Source organism: Sapajus apella, unplaced genomic scaffold (assembly GCF_009761245.1).
Source record: "Sapajus apella isolate SASKATOON/1434 unplaced genomic scaffold, GSC_monkey_1.0 scaffold5, whole genome shotgun sequence".
NCBI classification, from domain to species: domain Eukaryota; kingdom Metazoa; phylum Chordata; class Mammalia; order Primates; family Cebidae; genus Sapajus; species Sapajus apella.
In genome coordinates, this window is record NW_022436945.1 from 42,501,165 (window position 1) to 42,523,360 (window position 22,196).

General features: G+C 40.5%; 1 protein-coding gene across 1 annotated transcript in view; it reads left to right on the forward strand.

The window, feature by feature from the left end:
• The first annotated feature begins 6,498 nt into the window (after positions 1 to 6,498).
• The window catches only part of SRP72 (signal recognition particle 72), a 34,148-nt gene continuing 18,450 nt past the window's right edge, over positions 6,499 to 22,196 (forward strand). Inside the window, exons 1-9 of the mRNA XM_032274291.1 lie at positions 6,499 to 7,357; positions 9,291 to 9,411; positions 11,630 to 11,753; positions 13,658 to 13,801; positions 13,881 to 13,992; positions 17,216 to 17,247; positions 19,338 to 19,462; positions 19,556 to 19,613; positions 20,968 to 21,099. Of these exons, the coding sequence (XP_032130182.1) occupies positions 7,249 to 7,357; positions 9,291 to 9,411; positions 11,630 to 11,753; positions 13,658 to 13,801; positions 13,881 to 13,992; positions 17,216 to 17,247; positions 19,338 to 19,462; positions 19,556 to 19,613; positions 20,968 to 21,099 (957 nt within the window). The 5' untranslated portion in view covers positions 6,499 to 7,248. The remainder of the gene's footprint in view (positions 7,358 to 9,290; positions 9,412 to 11,629; positions 11,754 to 13,657; positions 13,802 to 13,880; positions 13,993 to 17,215; positions 17,248 to 19,337; positions 19,463 to 19,555; positions 19,614 to 20,967; positions 21,100 to 22,196) is intronic.

Below are 22,196 nucleotides of genomic sequence, written 5' to 3' on the forward strand. Positions count from 1 at the left end.
TCTTTATTAAAAATACAAAAATTGGCCGGGCACGGTGTCTCATGCCTGTAATCCCAGCACTTTGGGAGGCCGAGGTGGGTGAATCACCTGAGGTCAGGAGTTCAAGACCAGCCTGGCCATAATGGTGAAACCCCATCTTAAAAAAAACAAAATTAGCCAGCCATGGTGGTGGGTACCTGTAATCCCAGCTATTCCAGAGGCTGAGGCATGAGAATTGCAGCACCTTGAACTGGAGGTGGGAGTTGCAGTGAGCTGAGATCATGCCAGTGTACTTCAACCGGGGCAACAGAGTGAGACTCTGTCTCAAAAGGAAAAAAAAAAAAAAAAAATTGCTGATATGACCCATGAAGGGAACTCATTTTCCTCATAATTTTTGGACTGCCACACATTGGTACCTTTAGTTCTTCGAAGGCTCATATTTTTATCATTAAGACCTATTTGTTAGTTAGTAGAACTTTATTTTCACTGTCTCCATGAAACCTTTTGTAACCACAGTGACCACAAGTAGTTCTTTCTCTGTTGAATTATTAGGTCCAGAATAGAAGATGTCATTGTATACTTTATTTCCCTCACACTCTGTTATGCCCTGATGTGCTATGCTTAGCTATCTGCCAGAGATGGGTAAATTATAAGACTCATGTGTACTACTTAGGTTTATACCTTATGCTAGTTTATAAGAACAATAAAAGGACTTAAAAGATTAACTTTGGTTTCATGGCCTCTGAAGTCACCAGCTGCTATTTTAGTTTGTTTACCCTGACCTAGCTTTAAGATTCCACCTACTTCTGTGCAGTATATGAAAATTTTTAAGCATCCATTTACACTGGTAGATAGGACTATTATAAGTTGTCACCATCAATTTATTTTTCCTTTTTCTTTTTTTTTTTTTTTAATAAGAGCTGAGTTCTCACTATCTCCCAGGCTGGAATGCAGTGGCATGATCATAGTTCCCTGCAGCCTCTTGAGTAGCTGGGTGCATGTGCCACCATAGCCAATTATGAATTTCATCATTAGTTTCTTAGAGTGCGCATGTCCTCAGCAGTAAATTCATCAGTGCTATAGTAAATATTTGAAGGTATTTCTACTGTTTTGTAAAAGTAACAAGTTTACCTGATCTGCCACCTTTTGAGTATACTTCTACGGGCTTGTAGGTAAACGTGAATAAAAAGAAAATTACCCAAATAATATAGTTTTTAACTTTTTATCATAAAGACATGCTTAGAATTGACGTTAAGCCTTACCACTGAAACCAAGAAAAAGACAAAGATAAGCTCTTAGGCAAAGGTTCCTTAAGGATCCATTCACCCATTACTCGTAGGGCCTCAGAAAGTAGGACTGAACAAAGCCCTTGTCCACATGGAACTTAAGTTTTAGTGGGGAAAACAAACCATTAAAAGGTAAATAGTATAAAATCAGGAAAGGATAAATGCATATGAAGAATCAAAATGAGGACAGTGATGGGGATAAGAGGGGAAGGCTTTTGAGGAAAGCAGAGCAATGATACAAAAAAGCAATATGTGCAGAGATAGGGAAATAGCTTTCCATACCAAGGGAATGGGAAAGCTGAGTTTCACCTTGAGGACCTCCAAACATGAGAATTGCTGGAGCTCTGTGAACAAGAGAGTGGAAGACGATATAAGCAAAGGATAAATCACTTAGGGCCTATAGGCCACACTCAAGTGTGACAGAAAAAAACCACTCAGTTTGAGCAGAGGCCTGACATACTTAACATATTTAAAGGTTCTCTGGCTGTTACGTGGACAAGAGGAGAAGCAGAGATTGGTTAAGAGGCTATTATAGCCCAGGTGCGGGATTATGTGTGATCTTCAACATGTCTAATTTTTTTGTGCCTCAGTTTCATGAAGTTTGAAAATGGGACTAATACCACTTTATAAAGTTAAGATAATTAAATGAGTCAATATATGTAAGCCCTATCGTGGCACACAAATGTGTTATGTAATATCCATTTGGCAGACTGAAGAACAGTATGATTGTAATTCATTCACCGTGAAAATTACTTGCACGCTGGCTCAGGCCTGTAATCATAGCACTTTGGGAGGCCAAGGTGGACGGACCACCTGAGGTTGGGAGTTTGAGATCAGCCTGACCAACATGGAGAAACCCCATCTCTACTAAAAATACAAAATTAGCCAGGCATGGTGGTGCATTCCTGTAATCCCAGCTACTCCAGAAGCTGAGGCAGAATTGCTTGAACCCGAGAGGCAGAGGGTGCGGTGAGCTGAGATCACACCATTGCACTCCAGGCTTGGCAACAAGAGTGAAACTCTGTCGGGGGAAAAAAAAAAAAAAAAAAATTAGCTGGAATTAAATATTCCCATCAGCTGATTTAATTTCTAAAAATATGAAGGGGCAGTGTGATGTGCCATAGAGCATCCACAAACTGCCATTTCAGGCCAGCCGACCTTAGAAAGCCACTGAAGAGAGTTGTTTTTAATGGTGTTTTGGCATCCAGCTTCCCACACCTCAAGTACTTGGGGTGGAATTGTTAATCTCACATTGCAGTACAGTGAAAATAGTGGGATGGAAATCAAGCTAGAAAATTGAGCTAGCTATTATTTCTTTGCTTGCCTCAGAGTTGACAAGATACCATAAGAGACTGTACATGGAAGCCTCTCAGATCATAAATGGCTAAATTTATTAACATAAAAAATATGTTGTGGATACTGACGTGATGGCTAATCTGTCAACTTGACTGGGCTAAGGGATGCCCTGATAGCTGCTCAAACATCATTTCTAGGTGATCTGTGACGGTGTTTCAAGAGACTAGCATTTAAATCAGTAGACTGAATAAAGAAGACTGCCTTCACCCATGTGGGTGGGCATCATCTAATCCACTGAAGGCCTGAACATAAAAGGGGAGGAAGGGTAAACTGTTGGGACATTCATTTTGTGCCCCTAGACATTGGTGCTCCTGGGCCTCAGACCTTCAGACTAGAACTTACATTATTGCCTCTCCTGATTCTCAAGCCTTTGGGTTTGGAACTAAACTGGCTTTCCTGGGCCTTCAGCCTGCAGAAGACAGATTGTGGGACTTCACTTCCATTTTGCTGAGCCAATTTCTCATAATCTCTGCATATCCTATTGGTTCTGTTTTTTTTTATTATTGTTTGTTTTTGTTTTTATTAGAACTAATACAGCCTACTATGTATCTATAAGACCCCTGGGTGCGGGGAAGGGGAAAGACCCCTGGGAATGCAAAGATGAACAAAATTAACTTTCTGCCCTCAAGGAATGTTGGAGTCTCCTGGGGCAGACAATTTCAAAACACTATATTAAGTTTTTTTGTTTTTTTGTTTTTTTTTTGAGACGGAGTTTCGCTCTTGTTACCCAGGCTGGAGTGCAATGGCGCGATCTCGGCTCACCACAACCTCCGCCTCCTGGGTTCAGGCAATTCTCCTGCCTCAGCCTCCTGAGTCGCTGGGATTACAGGCACGCACCACCATGCCCAGCTAATTTTTTGTATTTTTAGTAGAAACGGGGTTTCACCATGTTGACCAGGATGGTCTCGATCTCTTGACCTCGTGATCCACCCTCCTCGGCCTCCCAAAGTGCTGGGATTACAGGCTTGAGCCACCGCGCCCGGCCCTTATATTAAGTCTTAATATGGAATAAGAATAGGGTATTGTAAATACACAAAAGTAGGAAGGGCTCTCTGATCTCTAAAAAACAATTACATATTGTGAATGAAAAGGACTCTGATTTTTCAGTGTATACTCAATCTTTCTCATCTTTCCATAATTTTCTTCAGTAAACTTATTACCACCAAACATAGTACACATTTGTTTATTACCTTATTACCCATCTCTCCCAACTAGAAAATAAATTTATTATTACACTGGGCTGTCTTTGTTGTCAGCTGTATCCCAGCAACTGGTGTAATACCTGGCACTGGCATATACAAGACATTCAAACACTTGTCAAATGAATAAAAGTGCAAATTCGGGAGGTAGGGGGACACACAACTACACAAAAGTTAGAGGAGAACAGTTTGCAAGGGGGCTAGGAAATGAGTAAGAAGACCTCTATGAGTTGAGGTGGCAAGCAGAAGCCAGATCACAAAAGCCCTTACTGCTAGGCCTTGTAGTTCGAATTTTATCATGAGGGTAGGAAAATGGCATCAGATATATGTTTTAAGAGATCAGTATTTTTTTTTCACACCATGTGAAAACAGAAGATGCCATCTATGAATCAGAGTGGTCCCTCACCAGACAATCTTTCCAGCCTTCACAATGTGAGCAGTAAATTTGTTGTTTATTTAAAACAACAAAAACACCATTCTGGCACTCTGGTTTGGAAGATTCCTGTTTCAAAAATGGCGGATTAAGCCCCATAATTATAGGCTGTTTGCCACAAAACTCCATTAAAGTGACATAATACATAGAAACAAATCCATAGCGCTGGGAATTCTGAGGCATTTCTAAGAGCTACAAAGTATATGGGATCAGAATGATACAGAAACCAAAACTGCCAATTCTTATATAAAGTCACTGTTCTAAAAAGTACTACCAGGGCAGTGGCTCTTAACTTTTGGAGGGGATGGTAGACATAAACACCTTTGGAGAATACAATGTAATCTACAAAACATTTTATCAGAATAATAAAATTTGGGGTACCCAATTTTCCCTCACATTTTGGGTGTACCATGTCATCTGGAGCTCCCAACCCCTGAAATCTAAACAACTGGCTTGAAACCTGTGACAGTTCTAGTCAGTAAAAGTCTAAAGCCCTTCTCACGATTTTTACTAATTCACAAGAATTACACCCTCCTGCACCTAGAGTTCAAGCCACCTTTCATGCTCTTTGCATTGTATAATACTGCAATGACCAGACAACAATAGGGCAAGGAACTCACAGATTAGGCAAGGAAAATGAAGCAAAAACTCAGAAAACTGAATGCCCGTGCCAGGCAGTATGCTAAATCCTAGGGATACTGCAGTGAGCAAGGTAAATATGGTTCCTTGGCCTCAGAACGATAGTCCACAACAGAGTGAGATAAGCCTTAATTGATTATCAGTGCCTAGAAGTAGAGAGTCCTATAAAACAGCGGTCTCCCAACTTTTCTGGCACCAGGGACCGGTTTCAAGGAAGACAATTTTTCCAAGGGAGTTGAGGAGGGACAGTTGGTTTCAGTATGATTCAAGCTCATTACATTTATCATTAGATTCTCATAAGGAGTGAGCAACCTAGATCCCTCGCATTCCGAGTTGACAATAGGGTTTGAGCTTATATAATAAGCTAATGCCACAGCTGATCTGACAGAAGCTCAAGTGGTACTGCTTGCTGGCCCACCAATCACCTCCTGCTGTGCCACCTGGTTCCTAACAGGCCGCAGACCATGTACCAGGGTTGGGGACCCCTGTTCTAAGAGGAATAACCAGAATGTTGCCCAATCTGCAAGATCAAATGTTTCCTCAATCTAACTTTCAACCAGAAAGGCTGAAAGACAAAAAGAAGTTAGCAAGGCCGGGCCCAGTGGCTCACAGCTGTAGCCTTTATTTCCTGTACTTTGAGATGCCGAGACAGGCCAGGAGTTCGAGATCAGCCTGGCCAACAGAGTGAAACTCCATCTCTACTAAAAATACAAAAATTAGCCGGGCGTGGTGACTGTAGTCCCAGCTACTTGGGAGGGTGAGGCAGGAGAATCCCTTGAATCCAGGAGGTGGAGATTGCAGTGAGCCAAGATCACACCACCACACTCCAGCTTGGGTGACAGAGCTAGACTACGTCCTGGGGGGGAAGTTAGGTAGGTAGCCCAGGGAATGAGGAAGTAGAAGTTGTGAAGGTCATGACAAGATGAGTCTGAAGAGCAGGCCATTCAATAAAATACATACGATAAGGCCGGACGCGGTGACTCACGCCTGTAATCCCAGCACTTTGGGAGGCCGAGGCGAGCGGATCACGAGGTCAAGAGATCGAGACCATCCTGACCAACATGGTGAAACCCCATCTCTACTAAAAATACAAAAAAATTAGCTGGGCGTGGTGGCGCGCACCTGTAGTCCCAGCTACTCGGGAGGCTGAGGCAGGAGAATTGCTTGAACTCAGGAGGCAGAGGTTGCAGTGAGCTGAGGTCACGCCACTGCACTCCAGCCTAGCGCCTGGTGACGGAGAGACTCTGTCTCAAAAAAAAAAAAAAAACGATAAAATTCACATCAAGTGAATCACTTACATAGTCTAGGTGTGGTGGCTCATGCTCATAATCCCGACACTTGTGGAGAATGTGGTGGGAGGACTGTTTGAGCCCAGAAGTTCCGGACCAGACTGGGCAACATAGCAAGATTACCATCTCTTAAAAAATAAAAATAAAAAGTTACTCACATCAAGTGTACCCAATAGATATCCATTCCCTTCGTACATTTGAACACATCGTGATATTAACGTCTTAAGCAAACCCTAATCTCCTTGTCTATGAGGTTGCTTGTGGGCTATGTGCCAGATGCAAGTATGTATTATTTTACATCTTTAGAACAAATATAGTATCCCTATTTCACAGTCGGGAAAACCGGCTCTCAGAAGCGAAGTAACTTGTTTATTGTCCGGCGTCTAGTGAGTCGCAGAGCCAGGAACTGAACCCGCCCATTTTCACCCCATACTTCCAGCTTATTGCCGACAGCTCCCGAACTGGAGCCAGCCAGCCAAAGGGTTTCACCAAACGTGCTTTGTAATGGGAGATTCTTGCCTTCTTATCTTTTCTCACGTTTGCTTCTCTGCCAGAATGTCCTCCCCCACTTTCCCCAGAACCCAAGTTCTCCTAATCATCTTTCAAAATCCCTTTCTCTCAACCACTGATGAGCCGTGCCTATTTCTCCTTCAAATAACTCCCTACGGTTTCTAGCTGGTAGTCTTCTATTTACCACCTCATAGCCTTTTTATTTACATCCTACAAACGATCGTCCAGCCCCGTGCCGTGGGACCAGGACGCTGCCTCGACCACGGCGGTCTCTTGGAAACATGCTGATTTGAATCGAAACTGGTGGCCGTTTCCCAACCCCGTCTAGCAGTCCGACGCCTCTTTTCTCCTAGCCAACTTCAGGTGAGCTGTATCAACTCTATCCGTGCAAATTTCTTGCTACGAGAGCATATTATGATCTCTGATGCTGCCTCGGTGCTGAAGACCTCCCAACCCCGCAACGCTTAGCAATCACCGGCTTCCTCCTCCACTTGGCTGCCTAGGAGATCCTCTTCCGGGGCAGAGGTCGCCCCGCCCCTCCCCTCGTCTCCTCCAAGATGGCGAGCGGCGGCAGCGGGGGGGTTTCAGTGCCTGCGCTGTGGAGTGAAGTGAACCGGTATGGCCAGAACGGCGACTTCACGCGCGCTCTCAAGACCGTCAATAAGAGTAAGTGTCGGGGTGGGCACCAGGGCGGGCCCAGGCCGGCGGGAGGATGCGGCCTGTTTCCGGCACGCGCGACCGCCTCCGGTAGGCTCGGGAAGGGGAGACCCCCAAGATTCCCCCCAGTCAGCGCCTGGTTCGGGCCCGAACGCCCGGCAGATGCAGGTCGCACCCCTTCGCTCCACCAGGTCATCCTGGGGTCCCTGGTTGCTTAGAGCCACGTGTACTTCCCATTTTAGCCCCCACGGGAAGCAAGGGAGGGTTTTAAAGAGACCGCAGCTCCCGGGGCCCATTTCAAACTGTTTTCTTATTTGACTCCTTCTCTTCTGCTTTATTTCACAAATATGCCACATTGCTGCTTTTTCTTCTTCATCTTAAGCGCAGTGATCCAGACTGTATTGCTGAGGGAGCTTGTTTTCTTTGGCCGCTGAAGGGGCAGGAACCTGCTTGGGACACGTAGTTTAGAAGCTGTTGCTGACAAGGTGGAAGCTGTATGGATTCCACGGGGCGAGAGGAAAGGGCTGAATCTGGATGTCAAGCCTGTCATTCCCGTAGATAGAATCTCTTCAGTGTTATTAAGCTAGGAAATAAGTGTGTGGAAGCACCAACACTTGAAATAATGTCGGAAGAAAAGTTGGCCTGTTTTTTGTTTTTGTTTTTTTTTGTCCCTGTAAGGGATAATTTCAGGTTTTGCTGCCTTTGGTGTGAGGTTCAATTCATCATACTCTTTTATTCTTTCTACATACCTGGAACATGTCCATGCTACTTAATGTTCTCGGCGGTGCGCAGTTCTTCTCTACTGAAGATACAGCCTGTGCATGTTAGATTTGGAAATGTAACTACCAAGGCAGGGCCTAGCTGTTCAGAGTAGCAGTAACTAAAAAGGTATGTCAGTAACACACAAACCTATCTAAATAATTTTCAACACTCTCGTGCTGGGTTAACGTGAACAGTAGTGATTGTGCCCACAGTGCACTTCTGGTGATTTCAGACATTTAGAAAAATAGCTACGAATTAGTGTTATTTGATCCCTAAATTTCTTTGAATTAACTCTAACCTTCCAACCAGTACGATATGCTTAGTAGTAGTGTAGTATTTTGCAGGAATTCTTTAATCAGCAAAGGTTGTCAACCTTGCTCACCAATGTGTTTTCTTAATTGGTAGAAGTTCTTCTGATTCTTTGAGAATTGGACTTCTGTAGTTGCACAGGAGCAAGAGTCACTATGATCCTGGTCATTTTAACACTGAACAGCTGTTAGCATTGAAACTTGCCACCTGAGTTCTTCCTTATACTTCTCTTTGGTTGCCTTCGGTGAAAAGAGAATATTTTAATGATTTTTGGAAACGTTGCCATCAAGATAAATTGCCTTTGCGTTATACTTTATAATTTATTTTTCCAAAATATTCTCATTTCATGTTGTCAGTAACCTTATTAAGTAGGTAATACTTTTGTAATCATTTCGTAACTCAGAAAACTGAGATTTGGCTGTTAAGTGTTATGTCCAAGACCCCCAGGCATTTGGTGGCAGGCTTGTACCAAACCTACGTCATTTGCTTCTGAATTGTACCTGAACTTTTTCTCTGTGAAGTAATGAAATATGTAGGATGTAGCTTGCATTTCAAGATGAAAAATCTGGAGACGTTGCTTCTTCTTTATTTCACTGCACTTTCTTGATACATGCGTATTGGGAATCTTTATCTCATTGAAAATTTAATCTATAACTCTGCTTATTGTCACTTCTTAAGTTAAAAGTGAAGATTAGTTGTTTTTTGGGTTTTGTTTTGTATTGTTTCCTGTTTTTTCTGGTTGTTTTGACCAATTATTTCTGTTGCAGCAAAATTTCAAATTTAGCTTTCAGAGATACAGGGTGGGAAAATTTAGGTAAAAATGTGAAAAGGAAATGGATTTAAAAATGACTTTCCTAAAATTGTTCTCTAGTATTACAGAGCAACAAAGATGATGTAACTGCCCTGCATTGTAAAGTGGTATGCCTTATCCAGAATGGAAGTTTCAAGGAAGCCTTGAATGTCATCAATACTCACACCAAAGTGTTAGCCAAGTAAGTGATTTAGTTAGTTGCTTGTACAGTTATTAGAAACACTTAGTATAGCTATCGGCTGGGCACAGTGGCTCACGCCTGTAATCCCAGCGCTCTAGGAGGCCGAGGTAGGTGGATCACGACGTCATGAGTTCAAGACCAGCCTGGCCAACATGATGAAACCCTGGCTCTGCTAAAACTACAAAAATTAGCTGGGCATAGTGGCACCGGGAGGCTGAGGCAGGAGGATTGCTTTAACCTGGGAGGTAGAGGTTGCCATGAGCCAAGATTGTGCCACTGCATTCCAGCTTGGGCAACAGAGTGAGACTCTGTCTCAAAAAAAAAAAAGAAAGAAAGAAACACTTACTATAGCCATATTCTCTTCCATGATTTTTTCCCAACTATTTGCTGATTTTTTTTAACCTTGTTCCTTTTACTTGTCAGTAGTGTTTCTGAAACTGTAAGGAGTACTAGTAACTTTTGTTCCTTTCATCCTTAGGGAGCCTTTTTTTTTTTTTTTTTTTTTTCCTAACCACTGTCTTCCCTTTGAACCACTAAGGAGGTGAACCATAGAGAGTTGTGGGGTATAATTATGAGGAGGATGTAGGGAGAATAACTTAGTAGAAATTTCTTTACTGTTATACATAGGCTCCAAAAAAATATGTATTGAAATTAAGCTTGCAGCATATAAACAAACAGTATAAAGAGAAACAATGAATAAATAGTTATTTGTAGGAGATGATACGAACAGGTTAGATTTGGGTAGCAGTGGGAATAAAGCCTCTTAGTGTATCTCTTTTTTTTTTATATTTGAGCCATGTAAATGTGTTAGAGATTAAAAATTAATTTTAAACTTTATTAAAAATAAAAGGGAAATAGAGGCTGCTGCTTTTCTCCTATTAAATATGTTTGTGCTAAAATTCAGTGTTTTGATTTTGGGCTATTTTGTGAGATAAGAGACATTTTCAAAAACATTTTGTTAATGAGTCTTGGATAAGAATATTTATAAAAATACATTTTTTTTTGAGACAGAATTTTGTTCTTGTTGCCCAGGCTGGAGTGCAGTGGCGCCGTCTTGGCTCACTGCAACCTCCACCTTCCAGGTTCAAGTGATCCCCCTGCCTCAGCCTCCTAGGTAGCTGGGATTACACATGTGCACCACCACTCCTGGCTAATTTTTATATTTTTAGTAGAGACGGGGTTTCACCATGTTGGCCAGGCTGGTCTCGAACTTCTGACCTCAAGTGATCCACCCACCTCAGCCTCCCAAAGTTCTGGCATTACAGGCATGAGCCACCGCACCTGGCCCAGAAGTAAATTTTTTGTTAGGTAAGTAAATAAAGGACATTGGTCTTTGCTTTGATAGACATTTTTCCTCATAGATTATGGTTGAAACATCAACAATGAGGTGTCACATTAATGTGGATGAATTTTTTTTTTTTTTTGAGACGGAGTTTCACTCATGTTACCCAGGCTGGAGTGCAATGGCGCGATCTCGGCTCACCGCAACCTCCGCCTTCTGGGTTCAGGCAATTCTCCTGCCTCAGCCTCCTGAGTAGCTGGGATTACAGGCACGCACCACCATGCCCAGCTAATTTTTTTTTTTTTGTATTTTTAGTAGAGACGGGGTTTCACCATGTTGACCAGGATGGCCTCGATCTCTTGACCTCGTGATCCACCCGCCTCGGCCTCCCAAAGTGCTGGGATTACAGGCTTGAGCCACCGCGCCTGGCCCAATGTGGATAAATTTTTAAACGTGTGTATGTTAGTAGTATTTACCAGTTATTTGGTTACAAATACTTCTTTTAAGATTTCTAGTTATTTTTTCTTTGCTAATTATTTCTTAAACAAGTTTAAAGAAGCATTATGTGGCTTACTCCTTTGTTAATGAATTTAAGAAACTTATAAACCTATTTAAAACAGCCTTCAGATTATCTTTGTATCTAAGACAATTATTTAGCAGATGAATGATTTCTTTCTTAAGTGTTTATTTCAAAAGGCCAATAATTCTAATAAGAATATTCATGAAAGAGAGGCTAGGGAAATTGGTAAATGCTTAATTATATGTTTGATTGATATACGTTTACAAGCTGTCTGATATTTGGACAAGTCTCTAACCTTTGTCAGTTTTCTCATCTGTTTTGGGGACTAAATCCAGAACTTAGAACAGTGTCTGGTAAGTAATGGGCACATTGCATTGATAGATAATAATCAGATACTGGTTTTTTTCCTTCTTCAGTAACTCTCTCTCCTTTGAAAAGGCATATTGCGAGTACAGGCTGAACAGAATTGAGAATGCCTTGAAGACAATAGAAAATTCCACCCAGCAGACAGACAAACTGAAGGAGCTTTATGGACAAGTGGTAATTACTGCTTTTAAATACATGTTGACAATCATCCTGAGTGAGCATGACTACCTCTAGCAAGGAGCAGGGATGAGGAAACCCAGCCCATCCTGATGCTCCGCAAAACTGGCCACCAAACCAGTCCTTGAGGTTTGAATATATTCCCTCTTCTTGATCTTCATACAAACAGCTGCATATATAATGTGCTATGAACAAATGACTTCCTCAGGGTAATTAGAAATTCAAAGAAAATGAAAGAACTAGTCTGTTTAATTTGGACTTTTTAGTTAGAGAGATGAACCACGTTGAGCTTGTATACTTACACAGATTTGAAATAGTATTTCACTGATATTTTGTTCTAAGTTTAAAATAAAGGATATCATGATAGATAAGAATTTAGATGATTCTAGCCCATGAAATCGTGAAAATATTTTAAAGTATTTTGAGACATAAAATTAAGCCTAATGCAAAATAGGGCTGTTAATGACAAGAGGATAGGAATGTGTATATTAGAGCTAGCAAAACCCCCTTAAATTTTTTTTGTTTGTTTTTGTTTTGAGACAGAGTCTCGCTCTCTTGCCCAAGCTGGAGTGCAGTGGCATGATCTCGGCTCACTGCAACATCTGTTTCCCAGGTTCACGCAATTCTTCTGCTTCAGCCTCCCTAGTAGCTGGGATTACAGGCATGCACCACCTCACCCAGCTAATTTTTTTTTTTTTCGAGTCGGAGTTTTGCTCTTGTTGCCCAGGCTGGAATGCAATGGCACAGTCGTGGCTCGCTGCAACCTCTGTCTCCTGGGTTCGAGCAATTCTCCTGCCTCAGCCTCCTGAGTAGCTGGCGTTACAAGCATGCGCCACCATGCTCAGCTAATTTTGTATTTTTAGTAGAGACAGGGTTTCTCCATGTTGATCATGCTGGTCTCGAACTCAAGGCAGGTGATCCACCTGCCTCAGCCTCCCAAAGTGCTGGGATTACAGGCAATTTTTATATTTTTAGTAGAGACAGGATTATGCCATGTTGCCTAGGCTCGTCTTGAACTCCTGGCCTCAAGTGATTTGCCTGCCTTGAACTCCCAAAGTAGTGGGATTACAGGCATGAGCCATTACACGTAGCCTCCTCCTAAAGACTTTTAAATGTGAATTTAGGGCAAATAATGTTGCATTGAATCTATTGTCCTCAGGAGGTAGTATGAATTTAATAATACAAATGAATTGAGGAAAGGTTTGGACAAATTCATGGATTATAGGCCTATAAAAAACTTTTAAGGTAAACTGGATAACTTCAGCGTAATTCTAGCGTTTTGAGGTTGATTAAGGACACCAATCTGTGTCATACATAGTGGACTAATTGACCTAGAGTGGCAGTTGTTCTTTTAGCACAAGTTGAATGAAATCACTAGGAATTCTGTTGTGTCTGCTTGAGACTGACCTGTGTGACAGCTGGTTTCTGAAAAAGATAAAATGAAGATTGTAGTGAACTCCTAGGAAACGTTAAGGTTTTTTCTTAACATTTAATTTCGTTACTGTTTTACTAATTATTTTGTGTTCTGGAAAAATATTTTTATTGTAATTTCAGATCTAGGTAGCAGGGTTGAATTCTGTAGAAAGGTTTTCTTTCACAACCTATTTAGGGACTTAACTAACTTCAAGGAGAAAGGTAAAGAAAATGACTTTTCTCAACTGAATCCTGCCTGTAGGTCTGCAGTATAATAAACATTCATTATAAAAGTATTTTCAAAAAGTAACTTTTTGGAAGTATTACTAGTACGTGGAACTAATTTAAAAATTATAAAACATAAACAGTTGATTGTTACATTATGCTGGACTAGGATTCTTACTTAATGGTTCCAGAAAAGGCTTGTATGGTATAAAGACATAGCACCATATTTGTCTCCGATTTTTTACTTTCTATTTATTATTCAGTTATACCGTTTGGAACGCTATGATGAATGCTTAGCGGTATATAGAGATCTCGTCCGAAACTCCCAAGATGATTATGATGAGGAGAGGAAAACAAACCTTTCAGCAGTTGTTGCAGCTCAGAGCAATTGGGAAAAAGTGGTTCCAGTGAGTATCCTTGTGTACCCATACAGTCATGAAGTAATATTCATGTTTAGTATTTAACTGGCATTTTGTCCCCTGACAGGAGAACTTGGGCTTCCAAGAAGGCACGCACGAGCTGTGCTACAACACTGCATGTGCACTGATAGGCCAAGGCCAGCTGAACCAAGCCATGAAAATCCTGCAAAAAGCTGAAGGTTGGAAGTTTGTTAAACTTATCTGTAAATATAATGTGCATATAACTTTGTAGAGTATCTTCTAAAATTGCATCTGATCTCTGTGAAATTAGTAAATGGAAGTTATTGATACAGTGACAATTTCTCAAAGTTCATGTGGTCTTTCACTTTTCTTTTTTTTTTTTTTTTTTGAGACAGAGTCTTACTCTGTCACCCAGGATGGAGTGCAATGGCACGGTCTCAGCTCACTGCAACCGCTGCCTCCCGGATTTGAGTGATTCTCCTGACTCAGCCTCCCAAGTAGCTGGGCTTACAGGTGCACACCATCACACCCAGCTGATTGTTGTATTTTTAGTAGAAACAGGATTTCACCCTGTTGGCCAGGCTGATCTCGAACTCCTGGCCTTAAGTAACCCACCTTCCACAGCCTTTCCAAATGCTGGGATTACTGACATGAGCCACCATGCCCAGCCAAGTCTTTGTCTTTTTGACCATATGTCTCCTATATTTCTAATCCCTACGCCAGTCTATTAGTCCATTTCCAACCATACCAGACCTTGAAGTTTGAATTTTGAGGAGCCGGTTTTGAACAAGTTACTATGAATGCTATATGTAAATTGAGTTAATAAATGTCAACCATTTACAATAGTACATGGCATATAGTATAAGCATTCAGTAAATATTTGTTACTGTTATTGTTGTTAAATAGGTATTCAAGAAATAACATGGTGGGCCTATGTGTGTGCACACATATATACTACATTCATGTATTGATAGCACCATTCAAGCACATTGTTTTTGTTTTTTTTTGTTTGTTTGTTTTTGAAATGGTGTCTCACTCTGTCACCCAGGCTGGAGCACAGTAGTGCAATCTCACTCAGCTCACTGCAACCTTCACCTGCAGGGTTCAAGTGATTCTCCTGCCTCAGCCTCCTGAATAGCTGGGACTACAGGCATGCGCCACCACACCTGGCCAATTATTGTATTTTTAGTAGAGACAGGGTTTCACCATGTTGGTCAGGCTGGTCTCTAACTCCTGACCTTCTGATCCGCCTGCCTCGGCCTCCCAAAGTACTGGGATTACAGGCATGAGCCACCGCGCCTGGCCTTAAACATGTTTTAAGTCCATTTGGTATATTTCTGTGTGTAATATTTGCATGCTTTGAAGCTTTTTTGGGGTGGGCCACAGCAGGGGACAGAGTCTTGCTTTGTCACCCAGGCTGGGGCGCAGCGGTGAGAACTTGGCTAACTTCACCCTTTACCTCTCAGGTTCAAGCAATTCTCATGCCTCAGCCTCCCAAATAGCTGGGATCACAGGCATGCGCCACCATGCCCAACTAATTTTTGTATTTTCAGTAGAGACGGTTTTCACCGTGTTGGCCAGGCCGGTCTCAAATTTCTGTCCTCAAGTGATCTGCCTGCCTTGGCCTCCTAAAGTGCTAGGATTATAGGCATGAGCCACTGCACCCAGTTGAAGCTTTTAATTAAGAAAAAAATTAATTTATTAGAGAACTATGTCTGTTATTAACACATGAAACATTTTGACTTTGCTTGTGCATTCATTTTCCCTGGAAGCTGTAAAAGTGATGTAGAGATTGCAGTTATCATTGGGATGGGAAAAAAAGGTGAAACAAAGTCTTTTTTCTATTAAATATTAGGGGTTAAAATGAGCAAAGTGTTACTGTTAAATGTTGAAGGTTAAAGTAGGAGCAAAGGTTAGAACATCATGAGAAGAAAAACCTGTTTAAGAATTGTAATTCCTTGGCTGACTGCGGTGGCTCATGCCTATAATTCTAGCACTTTTGGAGGCCGAGTCAGGAGAATTGCTTGAGCCTTGCAGTTCAAGACCAGCCTGAGCAATAGAGTAAGCCCTTGTTTTTTGTTTGTTTGTTTTTGAGACAGAGTCTCACACTGTTGCATGGGCTGGTGCACAATGGTGTGATCCCAGCTCCCTGCAACCTCTGCCTCCTGGGTTCAAGCGATTCTCCTGCCTCAGCCTCCCAAGTGGCTGGGATTACAGGCAACCACCACCATGCCCAGCTAATTTTTTGTATATTTAGTAGAGATGGGGTGTTACTGTTTGGCCAGGCTGGTCTCAAACTCCTGACCTTGTGATCCACCCACCTCAGCTTCCCAAAGTGCTTGGGATTACAGGCGTGAGCCACCGTGCCTGGCCGTAAGCCCACATTTTTACAAAAAAAAAGTATATTTAGCTGGGTGCACCCAGCTAAATGTGATCAACAATTAAAATTTCTCAATCATACCCAATGAAGAATATTTTCATACATTGCAGGTTTAAATATAAGAGTAATAGAGACTTTTCAGTGAGCAGTTTGGTGACGTGTAGCAGATTTTAAAAGTTGCACACCCTTTGATCCAATAATTTCACTTCTAGAAACTTACTTTGAGGAAATGATTAGATAAATTTATGCATGTGTGTATGAATATTCATTGAAGGGATATTCATAAGAACAGAAATTTAGAAACAGCATGAATTTCTGTACTATTAAAGGATTGGCTAAGTTTTACCATAATCACAAAATAATTACTATACAATCAATCATTACAACCAATAACATTTTTTAAAAATACAGTAATGTAGATCTGTGTTTATTGTAATAGAAAGATGTCCACAGGATATTGAATGGGGAAGGCAGGTTTCAAAATAGTATCTCACTTGCATTTTAAAATGGAGCTGTGCATTTACATCAAATGAAGCTGGGTATGGTGGCTCACACCTGTAGTCCCAGCTACTTGGGAGGCTGAGGTGGGAGAATCACTTGAGCCCAGGATTTCAAGGCTGCAGTGAGCTGTGATTAAGCCACTGCACTCCACCCTGGGCAGCAGAGTGAGACCCTAACGTTTAAAACAAACAAAAAATATTTAAAAAACTAAATAACTGAAACACTAGCAGTGTTTATCTCCGAGTGGTAGGATTATTTATTTTTATACTTTCCTATAATTGATATTTTACAATTAACATTTACTACATTTATATTTTGTAATGCCCTTTACAAATGTTTTTAGCATAGAGACAACAAATAAAAGTGACAAAGAGCTAGGAAAGTCAGAGGCTAATAATATATATGCAATATATTTGAGGCTAATGTAAATTTCACAGTTGCTTGTTATTGTGCTTATCGTGGAATCTTCTGCCTAGGAATTTAGATCTTGCTCTTTGGAATAGTGAAAGAAATGGGATTTACCCAGCAATAATGCTTTTAAAACAATTTTTCTTGTATAGATCTTTGCCGCCGTTCATTATCAGAAGACGCTGTAAGTATTCCATCATTGTTAAACCTTAATTTTATACTTCTGACTAATATAAATTACTGAGAGGCTTCATTGTACTGTTTATTGACTTTTTTAAAAAGATGGTAATTCAATAAATAGGAATCACACAAGAAACCACCCTCTTGATCAGTTATTTGATCAAGTCTATTAGAGAAAGAAATCGCAATACAAAAAATTTTTATATACCTTAAATATTTCATTATAAATTTATACAGTATAAATTCTCCTATTTTAGGATGTAAGGCTAAGGTCTTTGAGGATGGGTCTACTCATAGGAGTTCCACGTGTATTTCTTATCTAATGACATAATTCAACATTCACAATTTCTCCTTTTTTTTTTTTTTTTTTTGAAATGGAGTCTTGCTCTGTTGCCCAGGCTGGAGTGTAGTGGCGCCATCTTAGCTCACTGCAACCTCCACCTCCTAAGGAGTAGCTGCGATTACAGGCACGTGCCACTGCACCTGGCCAGTTTTTTTTTTGTATTTATAGTAGAGACGGGGTTTCACCATGTTGGTCAGGCTGGCCTCAAGCTCCTGACCTCAGGTGATCCACCCACCTTGGGTCCCCAAAGCGCTGGTATTACAGGCACGAGCCACTGCGCCCAGCCAACTTTTTTTTTTTTTTTAAAGTGTAACAATATCTTAAAGACAGTTGATAAGCACTTTCATTATAGAGTCCTTAAAGATTTTTTTTTTTTTAACCAGTCTCTTAACATTTTTTGGCTCACCAATTAGACATTAACTTTCTTTTAGGAATTTACCTTTACCATGTCTTTCTGAGTATTCAACATGATTTACATTGAATTATGTCTCTTTTCTAATTCATAGTTCACTCTCCTTTTTTTTGGCGGGGGGGAGAGACAAAGTCTCAGTCCGTTGCCTAGGCCTGGCTAATGTTTTGTATTTTAGTAGAAACAGGGTTTCACCGTGTTGCCCAGGCTGGTCTCAAACTCCTGAGCTGAGGCAGTCCGACTGCCTCGGCCTCCCAAAGTGCTATTATTAACAGGCATGAGCCACCATGCTGGCCTTTGTTTGTTTTTTGGCACAAGATCTTGCTGTTTCACCCAGGCTGGAGTACAGTGCTGTGATCGTAAGGTCACGGTAACCTCAAACTCCTGGCTCAAGCAATCCTCTCACCACAGCCTCCTGAGTACCACCACCATGCCCAGCTAATTATTTCCTTCTTTGTAGAGATGGGAGTCTCGCTGTGTTGTACAGGCTTGTCTCAAACTCTGGGCCTCAAGCGATCCTCCCGCCTCAGCCTCCTAAAGCACTGAGATTATAGGCATGAGCCACCATGCCCAGCAAATAGTTATTCTCTTTAATATTTAAGTTTTGTCATTTCCTTATCAAACGCAACTGCATAATGGTTTTGAAAACAAACATATCTGACTCCTGGTCAGCAGATACTTACCAGGTGAGAGCAGGAGTATTGGGTTGCTAAAGGAGAGTTATCTCCTAGTCTTGAGTATTCATAGTACAGCCTTTTCAGAAGGAGAAATGTGGATTAACCTGGAGCATCAGTTAAGAGAACTACTACTTTAATTACAGAATTTGTTCAATTATGGGATGAGTTTAAGTATAGAATTAGTTCCAGCTTTTGAAGTTTTTTGTACAGTGTTAATTGGAATTTTATAGTTTTTGTATTAGAGTTATGGTAGAATAAAGAGAAAAGCATTTTTAAATGTGATTTTTATAAGAATTATGTTTCCAGAATTTTGGTATCATTATAAAAAGATGTACTTGCATTCTGGTTTTTTACTTATATTTTTTAATTCTTGGGTTTTAAAGGATAATAATGATTAGTAAATGGTATTCCTAAACTTGTTATCATGTTCTTCTAGGATCTTTTTGCCTTTTTTTTGCTTTAGATACTTAGACGTCGAAATCTTTTTGCTGTTTTCATTTAAACTTCTCTCATGGTGGCAATTTCTAAAGAACTGACTCTAAGGGAAAATTTCTGAAATTGTATGTCTTCTTTAGGATTGTATCTCTTTTGAATATTTGGATCATTTGGTAAATATGTAGATCAGTTTGGAAAATTTATATGAGAAAAATGTTTCTTTCTCTTAGGATGGGACTGAGGAGGACCCACAGGCAGAACTGGCCATCATTCATGGTCAGATGGCCTATATTCTGCAGCTTCAGGGTCGAACAGAGGAGGCTTTGCAACTTTACAATCAAATAATAAAACTAAAGTAAGTGAGTTGTTAAAAGGAAGTATCTTTTATAGGGGATGGGGTTTCTTTTTGAAGGTTTGTTTGGTTTTGACTGTTGCTTTTTGTTCACAGACCAACAGATGTGGGATTACTAGCTGTAATTGCAAATAACATCATTACCATTAACAAGGTATGGAATATTTGTGGCTTTCCTACAGATGTATTTTACCCTGAAAGCTCATCACCCTAGTTTTAGTTTTGTTCTAGGTTAGGCTAACTGTTCATTGTAACATGAAAAAGTCCAGTTGTAGCAAAATCACAATGGACAGTATTACTTAATTCTTCTAATGATAATGATGCTACAAGGTATATTCAAGTAATACAGCTTTTTTGTAATAGATCCTAGACTTTAAGATCCTCCCCTTTTCCTAGTGTGTAATAATATAAAGACTCTCTCTTTGTAAGAAATATAAATTGTTGAGGCTTTTAGACTTTAAGTGTATGCATGTTTTATGTGATTTCCGCTATGGAACCTGAGTGTGCAAGTGTTGTTCTTTCTATAATTTTTTCTTGAGTTTTATTTTTTAGGGGGTATGGACAGGTGCCCTTTCACCTCCACCATATGCCATCCCATGTAAAATATTACAAATATATAAGCACTTTAGTTTAACTTAGAGTACTACTGTACTAATGTCATTAGCCACCATTAGGAACACTCTTTTAATGGAAAAAGCTTTCTTTTTCCTTTTTTTTTTTTTTGAGACTCTCACCCAGGCTGGAGTGCAGTGGTACAAACATGGCTCACTGTAGCCTCAGACAATCCTCCCAAGTAGCTGGGACCCCAGGCACACACCACCATGCCCGGCTAATTAAAAAACCAAAAAAATTTTTTTGTAGAGACAGAGTTGCCATGTTACCCAAGCTGGTCTCTAAACTCCTGGGCTCAAGCAGTCCTCCTGCTTCAGCCTCCCACATTGCTGGGAGTCCAGGCATGAGCCACTGCACCCACCCTAGAAAAATATTTCAAGTTCACATTTGAAATTCAAATGAGTGGAAAGTAAGAAAAGTAACATTTGAACATATGATCATCTAAATTCTAGAGGGCATAGCTTGTAGAAATTGCAAAATAAGGTATTTTTGTAGTCCTAATACAGTCCAAGATTTGTGCTGTCCCTTTTTTTCCTTCAAAAAGCTCAAAACAAGCTGTTAATAGTAGAAAAATAAAATGGTAATCTTGTTCTTCATTTCTTCAAAGCAGTTCACTTGTTAAGCTCTTTTATATCTAGAAAGCCTCCTTTGAGAAGGCTCTAAAAGGAGTGGGGCTAGATTCTGAGATAAATATATGTGCATGGGTAGATTTGAATTGCAGAGATTTTGTTTACTTCTGTGAACTAAGATAAATTTATATGTATCTTATTAGTTTAAGCACCCCAGTCAGGTAGATATATTTAAGCTCTCCTTTTGTGTTTATGTAAAGTTAATTTAAAAAGGAATAAGTTGAAATCTGAGATTGTGTTAATGGTGGATAAACTTTTCTTTGTTAGGACCAAAATGTCTTTGACTCCAAGAAGAAAGTGAAATTAACCAATGCGGAAGGAGTAGAGTTTAAGCTTTCCAAGAAACAACTACAAGCTATAGAGTTTAACAAAGCTTTACTTGCTATGTATACAAACCAGGTGGGTAGTCGTGGCTAAGCCTTTTGTAATATGGTATGTGAGGAATAATAAGGATATTATAGTTTTTGTTTACATTTTGTCTTCAACTCATAAATACATATTTTTTCCTTCCTCAGAATATTATATATATAATTCGCCAGGCACCGTGGCCCACACCTGTAATCCTAGCACTTTGGGACGCCAAGGCGAGCAGATTGCCTGAGCTCAGGATTTTGAGACCAGCCTGAGCAACATGGCGAAACCCTGTCTCTACTGAAAATACAAAAGATTAGCCAGGCATAGTGGTGCACGCCTGGAGTCCCAGCTAATTTCTTAAAAGGGTGTAGGGTTGACATCTTTTAAGGGGAAGAAAACAGTATTCACACTTTAAATGAGATGACTTTCTCATTACCTTATTTCTTTTTTTTTTTTTGAGACAGAGTTTCACTCCTGTTACCCAGGCTGGAGTGCAATGGCGCGATCTCGGCTCACCACAACCTCCGCCTCCTGGGTTCAGGCAATTCTCCTGCCTCAGCCTCCTGAGTAGCTGGGATTACAGGCACGCACCACCATGCCCAGCTAATTTTTTGTATTTTTAGTAGAGACGGGGTTTCACCATGTTGACCAGGATGGTCTCGATCTCTTGACCTCATGATCCACCCGCCTCAGCCTCCCAAAGTGCTGGGATTACAGCCTTGAGCCACCGCGCCCGGCCTTCTACCTTATTTCTAATTTGATTAAGATAGAATCATCAAAGGTGCTAGCCATGATTATAGATTTAAGATCCATCTTTCATTTTTGCTGTGTGTCATCACATCAAGTTATTAATGTTAAGGAGATCAATTCTAACTCCAGTAAGCACTCTAATTCTAATTTTATACTCTTTTAGAGCAGAAGTTTTAATGGGAAAATGAGAGGCAGTAATGTTTTTATTATTTAGAATTGAGTCAAGTTATTCTTAATAGTTTAGCAAGAAATACGTATGTATTTTGTTGTTTTTGAAGCAAATGCTTATACTTGATGTGTTTGGCTTTTTTTAAAACAGTTTTAGAATTTAGGCATCCAAGTGAATGTTAGAACTTGTCCTTTACTAAAGGCTTTTAGAGCTTTTAAATTCA